Source organism: Porites lutea, chromosome 9 (assembly GCF_958299795.1).
Source record: "Porites lutea chromosome 9, jaPorLute2.1, whole genome shotgun sequence".
NCBI lineage: Eukaryota > Metazoa > Cnidaria > Anthozoa > Scleractinia > Poritidae > Porites > Porites lutea.
This window is the reverse complement of record NC_133209.1, coordinates 8,957,070-8,971,795: the sequence shown is the minus strand read 5'-3', so window position 1 is coordinate 8,971,795 and position 14,726 is coordinate 8,957,070. Positions and strand designations below refer to the sequence as shown.

Sequence of the window (14,726 nt, the reverse complement as noted above, 5' to 3'; positions counted from 1 at the left end):
TTCAGGAGGGATCGCCCATACCCCAGGTAAAATGCTCAGGCCTTATGTCTTGAATGAAGTAAGCAAATATTAAGTAAACGTTACTTATAGGTATCTAAGTTGAATGATTTTGCATTGTTTTTTGTTTCTTATTATTTTAGCATAAGGCCATTCATGTTTAAAAAAAGAATACTGTACATGATGTTAGTTTTCTTAGAGCCTTTGTTTACAGTCAAACCTCTTTAATACTGACACCAAAGGGACAGAAGCAAGTGTCCGCTTTACAGAGGTGTCCGTATTATAGAGGTAGGGAATGTATGATATTTGGCATTTCTGGGACCAAACAAACTGTCCGTAATAGAGAGGTGTCCGTTGTATAGAGGTGTCCGTAAGGAGAGGTTAGACTGTATAGAAATTGCTTTGCTTCTTTTTTCCCAGCGATTAAATTTTCCCCTTCTTCTCCCCTTTCAAGAGCTTGCCATGCAGGTAAGGTCTAACAGGAAATTAGGTTTACTTTAACAGAAGCAAAGTTAACCCTTTGGGTTATATTACAAGACATGAATTTGGACTGATGACAAGACAAAAGGTCATTAAATGCGTGATACTATGAACTGAAAGGAACTAATAATAACTTAGGATATTCATGTAGGATGAGGTTACAAATCGTTGTTTTCTAGATCAACAAATCCAAACATGCAAACAAAAACAGCATGCCTAGTAAGAGAGGTAGCAACGAAGCACTAAAATTCCCGAGAAATTCCACTGAAGAAACAGGAGGAGAATGAAAAGCATCGATAGTCGCTCGGCAGACTAAGGGACTGGTGCTGGTGTCTCTCTCCGATAAATAGTTCAATCAATAGAAACGGTCAAATAAAATGAAGACTCGGAAATAAAAATAATAGGGAAAGAAAAGAAACGGTCATTAACCACCCTGTCTGTGCTGAACTGGCCTAATGAGCACTAACCCATTGGTATAACGACAGAACCCCATAATGCGAAAAACTTGCTATATTAATTGTTATAATTTCTATCACAACATTATTGCTGCAGTCGTACCGTTGTCAAAAATGGTATTTACAACAACCATCCGACCAAGAAACCGAAGGCAAGTACTAAACGACACTTCAAATAGTATCACAGTACATGACGTGAGAGAAGAAATCGCAAAACAGCTTGAGCAACTTATGCCACTCAAGTACTGTAAGTCAGGTGAAAAGCTATGCCCCGCAGGTCCCCCCGGATTTCCTGGTCCAACAGGGGCAATGGGACCACGTGGCAGGAGGGGACTAAAGGGAAAGAAAGGGCCTCAAGGTTCCATGGGACCACCTGGAAAATCCGGAAAAACAGGAATGACGGGTCCTGCGGGACCGAGAGGAGAAAAGGGAGGCAAGGGAGAGCCTGGGCCAAAAGGCATGCCGGGACCACCTGGAAGGCCTGGGAAATCGATATCTGCACCACAAGTAATGTTGTCACCGGAAGAACAGACCAGGGATGAAGGAGGAAATACGACTTTTTACTGCACAGTTGGCGGAAATCCTCCCCCTGCGGTCGAATGGCGTTTCATGGATAGAAAGCTTAGGCCAGGTGCAAAGTATTTGATTAAAGTGGAAGAGTTAATAGTGAAGAATCTGAACTACAGTGATGCCGGGCAGTACACGTGTCGGGCCAGGAACATTCTTGGATCTTCTGGGGCCACTGGTAACTTGTCTATTAGAGGTAAGAGCTTCTTAGACATAACAATTGACGCCTGTAAAGGGCAAGGATTATATCACACTCAAAGTTGAGATTTTACTGGTCACCTTATTTATTGTTGCTTTAATTCAGTATTTTGTTTTGTGTGTGTTGCTTTTTTTTGTTTGTTTACCTTTTTGTCTCGCTGTCAACTTCTACAAACAGTATGCCGCTAAAATTAATACTTATAAGTATCTGCAATTATTTACTTATTAAAATATGACAACTTATGAAATTAGCACCACCTTTTAGAACTGATACTTCTTCGTCCCAAACCTCGCAGTGGTTTCTATTCAGAATTTCGTTGTTATAAATCGCTTGTTTATCGTTTTCTGTCAGGTCTTCCAATTTTCACAAACGTTCCACCATCACTCGCTACACCAGTAGAGCGCACTAATTTTCAAGTAGTTTGTCAAGCTGAAGGTTTCCCTCGTCCTGTCATCAACTGGAGTAGACTGAGAATGCCTTTGCCAGCTGGAAGGACTGAAGTAAATCAAGGGACACTAATCATTAAGAATTTGATTCCTGCTGACAGCGGTTTGTACGAGTGCATTGCAACGAACACAATGGGGACAAAGAAGGCCACAATCAACGTGGCAGTTCAACAACTAAAGCTAGGTATGTGTGCGTGTGTTTTTTGTTATTGTTGTTTTTGCTTTTTTTTTTCAGGGGCACCCAACGAGAGCATAGTTTAAAATCGCTTAAATATAGCACTGTTGAACCCAGTTTTAGCATTTAAAAGGTAGATATAGGCATGTTTTTATCCCCTAAAAATTTTTCATCTGTTCGGATTTCCTAGCTGAAAGTCTTGTGATCCGAAAATTATAGGGATCAAAACTTATCTTTTCGAAAATTTCAGTCAAAAAAAAGGCTCCCGAAAATTCAAGGTGACTTTTTTAGGGTAAAAATCCGTTAAACATGAACAATTATACCATTTTTTAGATGTTCGAAAATCCTAGGTCGGAAGGCCACGCAAGCAAGAAATTTTACAATAAATGTTCCGAAAATTCTAGATCTCAAATCGTCTTCCGAACAGATATTTTCCAAAAATTGACGTTGGGTGTCCCTGTTTTTCCTTATGAGAGAGTCCTTCTGGTAACTGCAGTACCCCTAGATGTTCTCATTTATGTGTGAGCTTTTAAGCCGAACTTTCTGACTCTGATCTATTCATTAACCTGAAATAATATATTTTTCTATCTTATTTCACCGGTGAACAAATAAATTAAATCAAAATAAAATCCACTTAAGTTTTTTTATGCTGCTTTGCAGACTGTTTTGAAAAGAAAATCGATCCTTTTCTTGGATTGTAAGTCTTTGCGCTTAGAAAGAATGTATGGGTATGTGTGTTTTTTAATTGAAGTGATTTTTTTTAATCGAAATGAACAGGAGCTTATGAAATGAAATGACTTGTAAATATTGCTTTGACTGATTTTTTTTTTTTCTTCTTCAGCGAAATTAACTGTAAATGGGTTTTAATAGTTAGTATAAAATTAATGACAAATGAGAGTATTTGTTGTTGGGAAAGAAAATTCCCAGCTATGAGAAAAGTGTGATGGAATGAGGGCCTGCCTGTCAATTTATCTCTGTTATATCTCTCTCGTTCTTGTATAGTATTTATGATGTTAAAAAGCCAACATAATTCATATTGACGTTAGCGGTCGTTTGTTATCATGCCTTACCCCATGAAAAGGCATCCGGATTCCGGAATCTGACAAATTTTTGCTTGTCACATCCGAAATCCAGGAACTGATTTTTGCTTTTGGATTCTGGATTCGTGTACATTGAAATACAGAAAACAGCTCAAGGAATCCGGAATCCATCTAACGACTGGATTTCGGAATCCAAGTTCCACTGACATCGTCCGGAACCCAGTACCGGGAATCTAGAATTAATCCAAGACTGTCTTGTATTCCCTTACATGGTGCGAAGATTTAATGCTGGTCGATATTTGTTCAAATTTAGAAGACTCCGTTATCGTGGGAAACAGCAGCAATTATCTGAGGACTTTAAGAGGCTGGCTATCCTCTGTAGCACGAAGTGCGAATTCTGCCTGGAAACTTTGCTGGCGTGCATCTGTTGACGGATGGGCTGCAAGAACATTTCACTCACGATGTGATGGCAAGGGACCGACTGTAACCATAATAAGAGTCGGGAGATATATCTTTGGAGGATATACCAGTGTATCATGGGGTAAGCCAACATGATTGCAAAAAGACATAATTTTACTACTTGCGGTTACCAGCGGTTACCAACGTGGGTCAGTGTTTCGTCTTGAGGGCTTTGCACAGGTTACCCAACCACTCGTCTGTCTTCACATTCTGTTTTCCAAGCTTTAATTGTTTTTTTGTCTGTGACGGTATTTAAAATGGAAATTATTAGTAAGTCTGTGTTAACATGGTTAAAATAGTAGCAATTGGTTTTTTTTTGTTTGTTTGTTTGTTGTTGTTTTTTTGCGCAATATCAGAAATACAGTAAGTATTAGCAGTTTTACATCAGGCTTGTAATTTTTTTATATCCTGCAGCATGGATGCAAATTCAGAGTAGCTGACTGATGGTGAACAATTTGATTTGACATTTTGTTCACCTTTAGTCAGCTACTTAATTTGATTCCATGCTGCAAGATACGTGCGACTTAATGTTTGCAATGGACGATAGCTTTGTATCTGTACAAACTGTTTATCCCATTCCCATTTTGCTCAAAAATCTTGGACAATATGTGTGATCGAATTCAGGGATTCTTTTTATTTCTCGGGACATGAGCAACCTCCTTTATGATTATGACTCTGTACTTTACAATGTGAGTGAATAAATATTCTGCTAAGGACTCCGTCTATTTGGTTTTTGCTTGATCGTAACGGTCTGCGCTTTTCATTACACATGGACGAATCTGTAGTAAGAGAAATCCAGAAACACAAGCGCAGTATGATTGTTCTTTTTCTTTTAAATCTTCTTCTTGTAGCGAGTCTCAGATCTCAGTTTAGTTTAGTGTATCTCTGTCAGTTTGTATTTTCTGCGTCAGTCCTTCATTTCTTGGTAAGATGAATAAGTAGATTAATCGCTCTGTGGTCTAAACAGGGGCACCCAACGAGAACATAGTTCAAAACCACTTAAACATAGCTTGTTAAACGTATTTTAGTATTTAAACGGTAGATATAGGCATATTTTTATCCCCTAAAAATTTTTCATCTGTTCGGATTTCCTAGCTGAAAGTCTAGTGATCCGAAAATTATTGGGATCAAAACTTACCTTTTCAAAAGTTTTAGCCAGAAAAAAGACTCCCGAAAATTCTAGGTGACCTTTTTAGGGTAAAAATCCGTTAAAAATAGGCAATTATACCAATTTTTAGATGTCCGAAAATCCTAGGAGAGGCAGGCAAACAAGAAATTTTACAACAAATGTTCCGAAAATTCTAGATCTCAAATCGTCTTCCGAACAGATATTTTTCGGAAAATTGTTGTTGGGTGCCCCTGTCTAAAGGCGTTTATATTCCCTCCTTGCATTTCTTTTCTGAGAACAACCATGAACCTTGACCAGTTTTTTCTCGTCCATTGGCAAATAAAGACCTGTCGTGAATGCTAACGCAGAAACTTCACGATTTCACAGTTTCAAGGGTTTATTCCAAATAGGTAAAGTTCACTGCCAAAGGTACACACGAAATCTAAACCCAACTAACTAAAAAAATTCAGATAACATGCTTAAAAACAAGGTATTGAAATTGATCCCTTAATGATATACATTCCGATCACTACCACGATAATTAAGTGTCCATCTTAATTGTCACGCAATGTTATAATCTCCCACAGACCTCTTTTTCTTAACGATCATGGGATCCTATACGTCTGAAAATAATTGCAGTGGTCAATGAAGGCCCAAAAGTACTGGACACATGTACAACATTAATGGGCTTGCCTGACTTAGCTTCTTATGGCTCCCCTTTTTTTGCGGAACCTATGTTTCGGATGTGCGTTGTGTAACACTTCAACTTACTGCGTGTTAACCTTATGACTGAGTTGCGTAATTTATGCTCTGCGCGGGGAATTTCCATTACTCCATAGACTCTTACAATATATTTTTACATACGCATTGTTTTGGCTACCCGGAGTTTGTCTTTCTCTTAAAAAGCAGATTCCCTATTATACTATTTCGTTTTCTTGAAGCAAACGTTTGCTGGAACCAAAGTTCTTATGCGATGAATGTTCCGTTAACCTTTATAATTTTTTTGCGAAGGTAACAACACTTTTCCTTAAATGAAAACGCACTTCCCTTTTATCAAATTCATAGGCATTGCAGCTTAACCTGCTCAAAGACTCTGCATTGTTGTGCATCGTAAAGGATTAGTTAAACTATTCTCCCCTCCTCTCCATTCACTTTTAACAAGAAGAAAACGAAAAGCTTCAAAAAAGTGAAACTGGTATATCGTAAAAGCCTGCAAAGCATTATCTTCCTAGATTTTTGAGAAGGTACCGAACAAACTAAAATCGTCGTTTTTATCCCCAAAAGCTGGGTAGCAGTTATTCTTTCCTCTTTCACTTTCCATAAAAGTAACAAACACATTTTGCGCATTTTTTGTTTGAACGTTTAATTTCAACTAACGTGGGTTCCACGTGCTAAAAGCTCAAAATGTTTAACGCTTAATTTTGACATGTTCCATGCACCGAACGGATTTTGGCGGATTTTTAGTATGTTGCTAGATAGGCCACCCTTACTTAAAAGGCGTTGAAAACAATTCTGTTGCAATTAGTTTGATGTTGAGCCTCAAAAATGCCTAGACTGACTAGACTATCAGGCCAAATGTGATGAACGGATTATTTTAAAAAAGTTTTGGCCTTTAGATACAATTTCTGTACCAAACGTTTGTACTTTTAAGGCCTGTTAAAGGGCGATAATTAGTTTTACTATAATGTGCCCTTCCACATTCTAAATTTTCTTGCTAACATTATATAATTATGTACACGTAGTTTAAACAACCTCCTGCTAATTTATTGTACAAATAAAGTATTATCTATAGAATGGAGTAAAAAAAATACGAATAAAATACAAACACTTTTAAGGCAATGGAGCCTGCTACATCAACTATTTGTACTTTGATAAGAAAAACTGAATTAAAAAGTTCATGAGTCAGTTCAAACGAGAACTTCAAACCTGGTGGCAATTTAGTGTGTAAACTGCGTTTGAGTGAATTTACCATTTATTTTAATTGTACATCCGTCGGTTAATTTGTTCAGTTAAAATATGATGAATATAAATATTTTCTGGAATAAAGAGTGTTTTTTTGTAGATCAATTAATTCAACTTCTTTCCGACAGATTTTTGCTCAAACAGCCGTCGTTTGATTAGTGCTTTTTGTTTGTTTGTTTGTTTTTTGCGCATTTTTTGTTTCTTTGTTTTTTTTGTTGTTGTTGTTAATTTGGTTTTAAAGTGTTTGTACTTGCCCTACAAATACAAATGGAACATGTCAGACTCAAACTCGTTTCAAATTAGAAAGCATGTTTCTTCAGAGTCAATGCACTTGACTGGTGAAATAATTTCTAAAGTGAGTATCAGAACAAACGGCGCTAATTACACTTGGTTCCATCTTTAATTTCTCTCTGATAGATTCCAGCAGTGGGTGGCAGTACGACTCCAAAGCATTTTTGTTTTCACTGGTGAACAAACCAGGATGGGCACCTGTTAAACTGCCTCAGACAGGGATATATGGTTCGGAAAGAGCACATTCTATATACTGTGTCCCATCGCGTGGACCTTCATTTGGAGGAGGACATGACGTTCACATTTCCAACTACGCGTCATCCAATAGCGATTCTTTCAGCAACCTTGGCTATACTTACAGCCCACCGAGCGGGTACAGCCGGGGCAGCACCTTCGCCCGAACATTCCTGGCAGGATCGTACAAGTTCACACCAGACGAAGTAGAAACGTTTTACGAAACAAACTAGAAATAATAATTAATAATGGGTCACATGCACTTTGATATTAGTATTCCATCAGTCTCAAACATTACGTTAATAGTCGCTAAAACGAATTCATGACGTACTGTCCTGTATGTACTAAACGAGGAAAAAAGATGAAACAGCCCATAAGGCACTTGTAGAAACACATTTTTCGAACATTTTATTTTCTATTTGAATCTTTATTTATTTTGTGTTCATTTTTTTACCATGTGCTTAGGACAAAGGTCTCTTGAGCAAACAAACATGACGTCGGGTTGTTGGGTAGAGCTATAGTCGCATTGAGGACCACTTCAAACGAAGGATGACAAAAATGTCAGGGCGAGATGCGGCAGAAGTGCCGATTCAACCTCAAGTCATAGAATTAAAGGAGTTGAAGTTTAAGTGTCTACACATATTGTCCCTTCCCTTTAACCTGTTTATACTACTGCATGAGAAATTTCTGCAATTTGATTGGCTTAGAGCAGTGGTATTTCAGCTTAATTTGAAATAACTACATGTGAAAATTACAAACCGTTTGAGGGCAGTAGTATAAACAAATAATAGCATGATTTGTACGTGATATTTGGCATAAATACCACTTGTGATATTTCAAAATTGTCTCAAAGTTCACTCGCCTAACGGCTCGTGAAATCACGTATAACAATTTCGAAATATCACTCGTGGCATTTATGCCAAATATCACGTACAAATCATACTATTACCTGTACTAATCATTTTAAGTTTCAAATATTTCATCATTTTACCTTTCAAGTATTTATATCGGGGAATGTTTTCACTAAGGGGATCATTTTTATTCAGTCTATGTTCCAAACGTTTTGCCAGAAATTAACACAAGTTGAGTCTCTCAATCTTGCTTCCGGTCCTCAACTCGCTAATATGGATTCTATTCATTTCGGTGTTGGACATTTTGACTTTATTCAGGGGTATATATCATATAAATAAATTTGTTTTTAGGTCGGTTCAGAAATCAAAAGTTCCACCATATCTCAAATATTTTTTGTTACGGGACAAAGGATGGTGTTTACAAGCTCTCAGAACAGCTGGGCACACTTTAGTTTTTACTAGCAAACCTTTGCTGGTCCGTTAAGTCCTTTGCTAAAAGATTTTTGCACCGATCTCTTTGGTGTTGGGATCATCCATCAAAAATGGAAGTTGGACGCACGGTAATTGCAGCAACATCATAAATGTAGTTTCAGTCTTTCACAACTAAAGGTTTAACTTAGGTTAAGAAACACCTCTTCAAGCTTACTCAAGAAACACGGAAACAAGTTCAAAAAAGATAGAAATAGGTAGATGTATTCTGCTGTGGAATAGGAAAACAAGCGTTTCCTGTTAACGAAGTTCGTTTACTTAAACCTGGAGTTGGTTCTCACTTTCGCTTCCAAGCTTGAATCATAATCAGATTTCCTATCTCATTAAAATCTAACCTAAGGCCACGCGTCCTAACACCTTTCGAGTTCTTTGTTCTCTGTTGAACCAGTTTTAGCCAAATTTCACTTACTTTTCTGATTTCAAACTACAATTTCTTTCGACATAATCTTAGGAAAATTTAGTTTCTTTCAAACTATGGTTTTGGTTCCCTGTAGAGGAATTTTGGGTATAGAGATATTTCTAGTTTTGCAAATTTCTTCCGCGCGTAGTGGGAATCAACTCAATTTCAGTTCCTTTTGTTTTCTAAACTCTGACACTTGCTAACACCTTTTCCTTGCATATGAATGCCATGCAAAACTGTAAAAAATCAATTAACTTAATAGTTCAATATAAATAGAACCTCTTGTAACTAGTTTCACAGTTACGCCTTGAGATCTGAGATACCTAAGAGGAGTTTGTAACCTCAACGGAAAGATTAAAACCATCGTCAACTTCCAAACTCTGGTTGTGTCACCTCTCTTCAAGTAATCCTAAAGTCTGTAGAAGTTCCGCTCTACACACGTATGTATATTTAATAGGACTACATGCTGTCCAATTTGGAAATAATTGGATGAAAAAAATTCCGACGACAGCCAAAATTGGACGAGGCCGTAGGCCGAGTCCAATTTGGCTGTCAGAGGAATTTTTTGAATCCAATTATTTCCAAATTGGACAAGCATGTAGTCCTCTTACTTATTAATTATATAGCTAGTGAGGAAATACAGCTTCGCAAGGAAAACTATGGGAACTGTCTCTGATAAAAAACAGACTGAAATCTTAATAATTTTTTTTATTTCAATTCATTTTTAAATACATGCTGTAGTCCAAATAGAAATGAATTTCATTATCATAATTGAATTTAATAAATATAATAAATATAACAATACTGTAAAACTTTAAGGTCAAAGAATTTAGAATTTCATTATTTTGAAACTATCCAGTTTTCAATATCAAGAAATAAAAGTGTGTAAAGAAATAACAAACACACAATAAAGATGGAAAAGATTAAGGAAAGAATGCAATTAACAAAGTGCAGAAAAAATAAAGTTAATTATTTTAGTCTGTACAAAACACGCACACATTAAAAAAGTGCAAAACTACAATAAATACAAGAAAGGTGTAAATTTAAAGTTTTTGTACAGTCAGCAATAGCTAGTCCTCATCTGAGTCTGGAAGTACAGAAGCTCTGATCCTTTTCCATGTATGTCGTGGCTCTGTGCTTTGGTGAGTTGGCACTGGCATATTAGATAGACCTGGAAAGCCAGGAAATGCACCATAGAAATTCACTGTACCTGTCAAGTTGTTGATGGTACTGAAACTGTTGCTGGAAGAACTGGCTTGAAGGGGTAGTCTATCCTTATTGGGGCTGCTGTTAGCAGGTTGTTGTTGAATATCACTTGTTTGCTTGCATCCACTGATTATATTTGACAGTTCCCTTGCCTGATTCTCGTCATCTCCTTCATATGAATTAAGGCTGAGAATATTACGGTGTCCAGTAACATCAATAATCTTGTCCCTCGGGACACCAGCATTCTTTAGCTTTTGCACACAAGTTTTTCTGCTCGAATGATTGGTAATTTTCTTACCAGTGGCAGCAGTTAAACCAGACTTGACAGCCATGTCTTTCATAAGCTGTCCAATTTGTGTTCACCCATTCGTTGTCTGCTAAACCATACTTGGCCCTTGGGTTTTGAAATAGTTGTCAAGTAGAATGGCCCACTGTCTCTCATTTCTGGTGGTCGTCTAGACAGCATTTCTTCGAAAAGCATTACAGGGCATCTTTCGCCGCCAGTCGAAAACATTTTGGGTTGTACAGCTCTGTGGGCGATCCGGAGACCTCCTTGCCTCGTTTTTGTAGGACCTTCTTTAAAAGTTATGTATTTGACAACGCTGTCAGGACTGGTTATGATGCTGAAATCTTCCACCATCATTGAATAGTGCTCTTGTCTCCCTCGGAGGCCAAAGTGTTCAGTGACATTTTTAAAGTTTACATTGACCAGAGCTTGAGCAGAATGTTTACCGAGCTGACCTGACTGCCAGAGGAATTCTTCGTCTTCTTCATTCAAAGCGTGAGATGCATTTTTTCGCTTTCCGTAACCCTTCACTCTCAATTTTCTTGCTTTCGCCTCAAGTTGTTACCTTGACTTTTCAAATTCGCGGTCTCGCAAGATGCTGTGTTTTTTGCCAGCGTTTTTTAAATGGCGGTCCAACGCGCTCTGCATCACTGCCAGACTTTCTGGTTCATATTCGCCGCCGTCTTTTTTTCGAATTTCGGCAAAGAAGCGGCAGAGAATTGCATCTAGCTCTTCTGGAGGGATATCTTCGAAACGTCTCGCTTCGTTACGCTGGAGTTTCCACTCGTTGAAAACGTTCAGCCACGTTTTTGTGCTCTTGGCGGTGTTTGAGTTTTCGTTTCTGCTTCTAAGAGTATTAATTTCCTCTTCCTGCAACCCTGGAAATCTCTCATTTGTGTTAGAACACAAGCGGCCTAAACTCATTACATGAACGCGGACGTGACTCTTGCTTGCGAGCGGTGTTGTGTTACAAACGGTTATTTACAAAGGCTTGTATGGGATCTATCGGTTTTTCTTTAAAGAGATAAAAAACGTTATGTTTTTAAATAAAATCGACGTACCTTATTGCCTTGTTGTATTCTTTGTTGTTTGCCCGCGTCTTAGGCCGTTTTGAAGCGTTTTCGGCGAGTTAGCGCTATTCTGGTGTTCCACTGCTAAAAGAAAGACAAGGCAGAACAGTGATTCCCGAAGTGTCCGTCGCTCGAGGCGAATAATTCCACTGGAAAATTACCCCCGGCCTCAATTCCTTCAGAAATTCAAAGCAGAGATGTTGCAGTTCCATGTCCATTGACTCGATTCGCAATTCCTTCCACAGATCGTTCACTAGCGATGCTTCATCTCTTGCTCGATCGGCTTCACGATTTCAAAATAGGCTCGTCCAAACTGCCGTGGACCCGTTCACCGATCGCATAGTATGTCGGGTAACTAAAATAAGCCCAATGAGGGTAGCCAGCGGGGCTGACGGGTTTGTTTGTTTGTCGACTACGGGCCGCTGTCTACCCTCGCCGGGCTTATTTTAGTTACCCGACATACTATGCGATCGGTGAACGGGTCCACGGCAGTTTGGACGAGCCTATTTTGAAATCGTGAAGCCGATCGAGCAAGAGATGAAAGCATCGCTAGTGAACGATCTGTGGAAGGAATTGCGAATCGAGTCAATGGACATGGAACTGCAACATCTCTGCTTTGAATTTCTGAAGGAATTGAGGCCGGGGGTAATTTTCCAGTGGAATTATTCGCCTCGAGCGACGGACACTTCGGGAATCACTGTTCTGCCTTGTCTTTCTTTTAGCAGTGGAACACCAAAATAGCGCTAACTCGCCGAAAACGCTTCAAAACGGCCTAAGACGCGGGCAAACAACAAAGAATACAACAAGGCAATAAGGTACGTCGATTTTATTTAAAAACATAACGTTTTTTATCTCTTTAAAGAAAAACCGATAGATCCCATACAAGCCTTTGTAAATAACCGTTTGTAACACAACACCGCTCGCAAGCAAGAGTCACGTCCGCGTTCATGTAATGAGTTTGGGCCGCCTGTGGTTAGAACTGCTAAAAATGGAAAAATTTGGCAAATTTTCTTCACTGAATTCCTTCATGTTGTCAACAACAATGGCGACCTGTCCGGCTTTCAGTGCTGACGTTTGCTCACTGCTGATTGGTTGGTTTCACAATCCATTGTTTTTTCTCGGATTTTATTGGCCGAAACAAACTGTCCTATTTTTTCCCAAATAGGACAGTTTCTGCATTCATTTTACTCAAATTCCATATTGAAAACTGTCCAAATTAAATCCCAAATTGGACAGTTCTGAGAAATTAAAGGATAATAGCCGTGCTGACAATACTGGATTAACTGACTGCTATATAATTAATAGTTTAATTCACCGGTGAAAAGTCTTATCTTGATCCAGGTTTTCCCTTAATAATTTAAATACAAAATATAGATTTAGTGATATAATGACGTCTCTGACTAACTTTTGCCATAACTACCATGTAACACGTTCCTCAAATAAGCGCCGCACCCTCTCAACAATAGTGCGAAGGGTATTCATTGGTATTGTTAGACATTTTTAAAGCTGAAAATTATTATTGTTGTTATCATTCATTGATTTATTTCTCATAGGGGGAAAAGATGTCAAAGCTACTGAAACTAACTTTTTTTAAAGTTTTTTTTGTTGTTGTTTCTTAATTTTAATGTCATTTTAATCTCTTGTTTAACTACACAAGGAAAGGGAGGCTGAAAACTAATAAAGACACGATGCATTTTATGTCTTTATCAATTTTTGTCTCCGAAGTGTACTAAAGGTCACATGTTGATTTTCGCCCACACTAATATTAATGATTTTCTAAGTTTCAAAGCGTCCAGTATCAAGGCGTTTTGTTTATAAGTTCGTATACTCTCATTTTTCTTCAAAGTCTACTCTAGAGAAGCTATAAGGAGACCTGAGATTACTGGCCCCAATTTTACAAGCTATTAATGACAAACTTCTTTTTGGAGTGTTGTATTTAAGAGGCAAAATAACAAATAGAGCTCAGGCTAGAGCTGAATCAAATGTCTTCGTGTCGGACCTCTCAGATCAATCAATCAGTCGATCAATCGATCAAACTGTTTAATGGAAAATGCATCGTCTATGATCTTGAGCCAAGAAGCATGTTGGAATGATACGACCTACAGGAAACACATGCAAACAAATCTTGATATATATGACGAGATTCATGTTCCAAATTATTAGTGTTGTCTCGTCAATTCAAGTGGAGGCCGTTTCTCTAACTCATTATTTTATTTTTCTTATGACAAATGACTTTCGTTTCTCCGTCACTTTTATGAAGGCTGTTTCGTCGCTAAAGAACGTTTTCTTGAAATGTGAACATGGAGCTGAATTTTAGCCAGTATCTAATATTCTCCACCAAACGTTTTTGACATCAAATCCAGGCCCTTCTTTGTACCGTAATGCAACCGTAAAAAAACTGAATTGTGTCCTGAAATGTTTAAGAAGAAAAATATTTCATGATCAGGTATTGAAGGATCGAGTAGCATTCTGTTATTTAACGCTTGGAAAGATAGTAGATTAAACTGAATTTTTAAACTGATCAACTCCCAGAAGGTCAGACAAGAAAAGGAAGTGTGACGTCAGGTTACCATGGTTGCAAAATTTTTTGACAGAGGAGCTACCGTTTTATTCTTGAGAGCAATTATGCACTGTTATTTTTTTCATTTGTTTTCTGCCATATTTTCAGGTCCACGGTTTGTTGAGTTCTAGAAATTTTGTTACCATGGCAACGTGGCGTAAGGACTTCCTTCTGTTAACAGTCTACAACTGCGCATATTAGTAAAGTACACTTTGTTGTTGTTGTTTTTAATTTACATTTCTTTCGTTTGACGGCGGTCAAGACCTGGATACATTAACTACGCAGATCGAAGAATGGGCTACTTTTTCAGTTTTATTACTTTATTTACAATAACGAACAAGAAAAAAAAAGTTGTTCTAATACCGTTAAAGAAATAATACCTATATATGTACATCTTTAAAGAAAAGAAAAATCAAAATACGCATCAGAATGATTTGTCACTTGGCCACGA

The 14,726-nt window shown here is 37.9% G+C and overlaps 1 protein-coding gene across 1 annotated transcript; it reads left to right on the top strand.

Annotated features, from left to right (window-relative positions):
- The first annotated feature begins 980 nt into the window (after window positions 1-980).
- LOC140948848 (uncharacterized) lies at window positions 981-8,348 on the top strand. Its single transcript, XM_073398118.1, has 4 exons — window positions 981-1,695; window positions 2,050-2,328; window positions 3,673-3,900; window positions 7,306-8,348. Exons 1-4 carry the CDS (start codon window positions 1,047-1,049, stop codon window positions 7,644-7,646), a joined length of 1,497 nt encoding a protein of 498 aa, XP_073254219.1. The 5' UTR covers window positions 981-1,046; the 3' UTR covers window positions 7,647-8,348.
- Window positions 8,349-14,726: the final 6,378 nt, after the last annotated feature.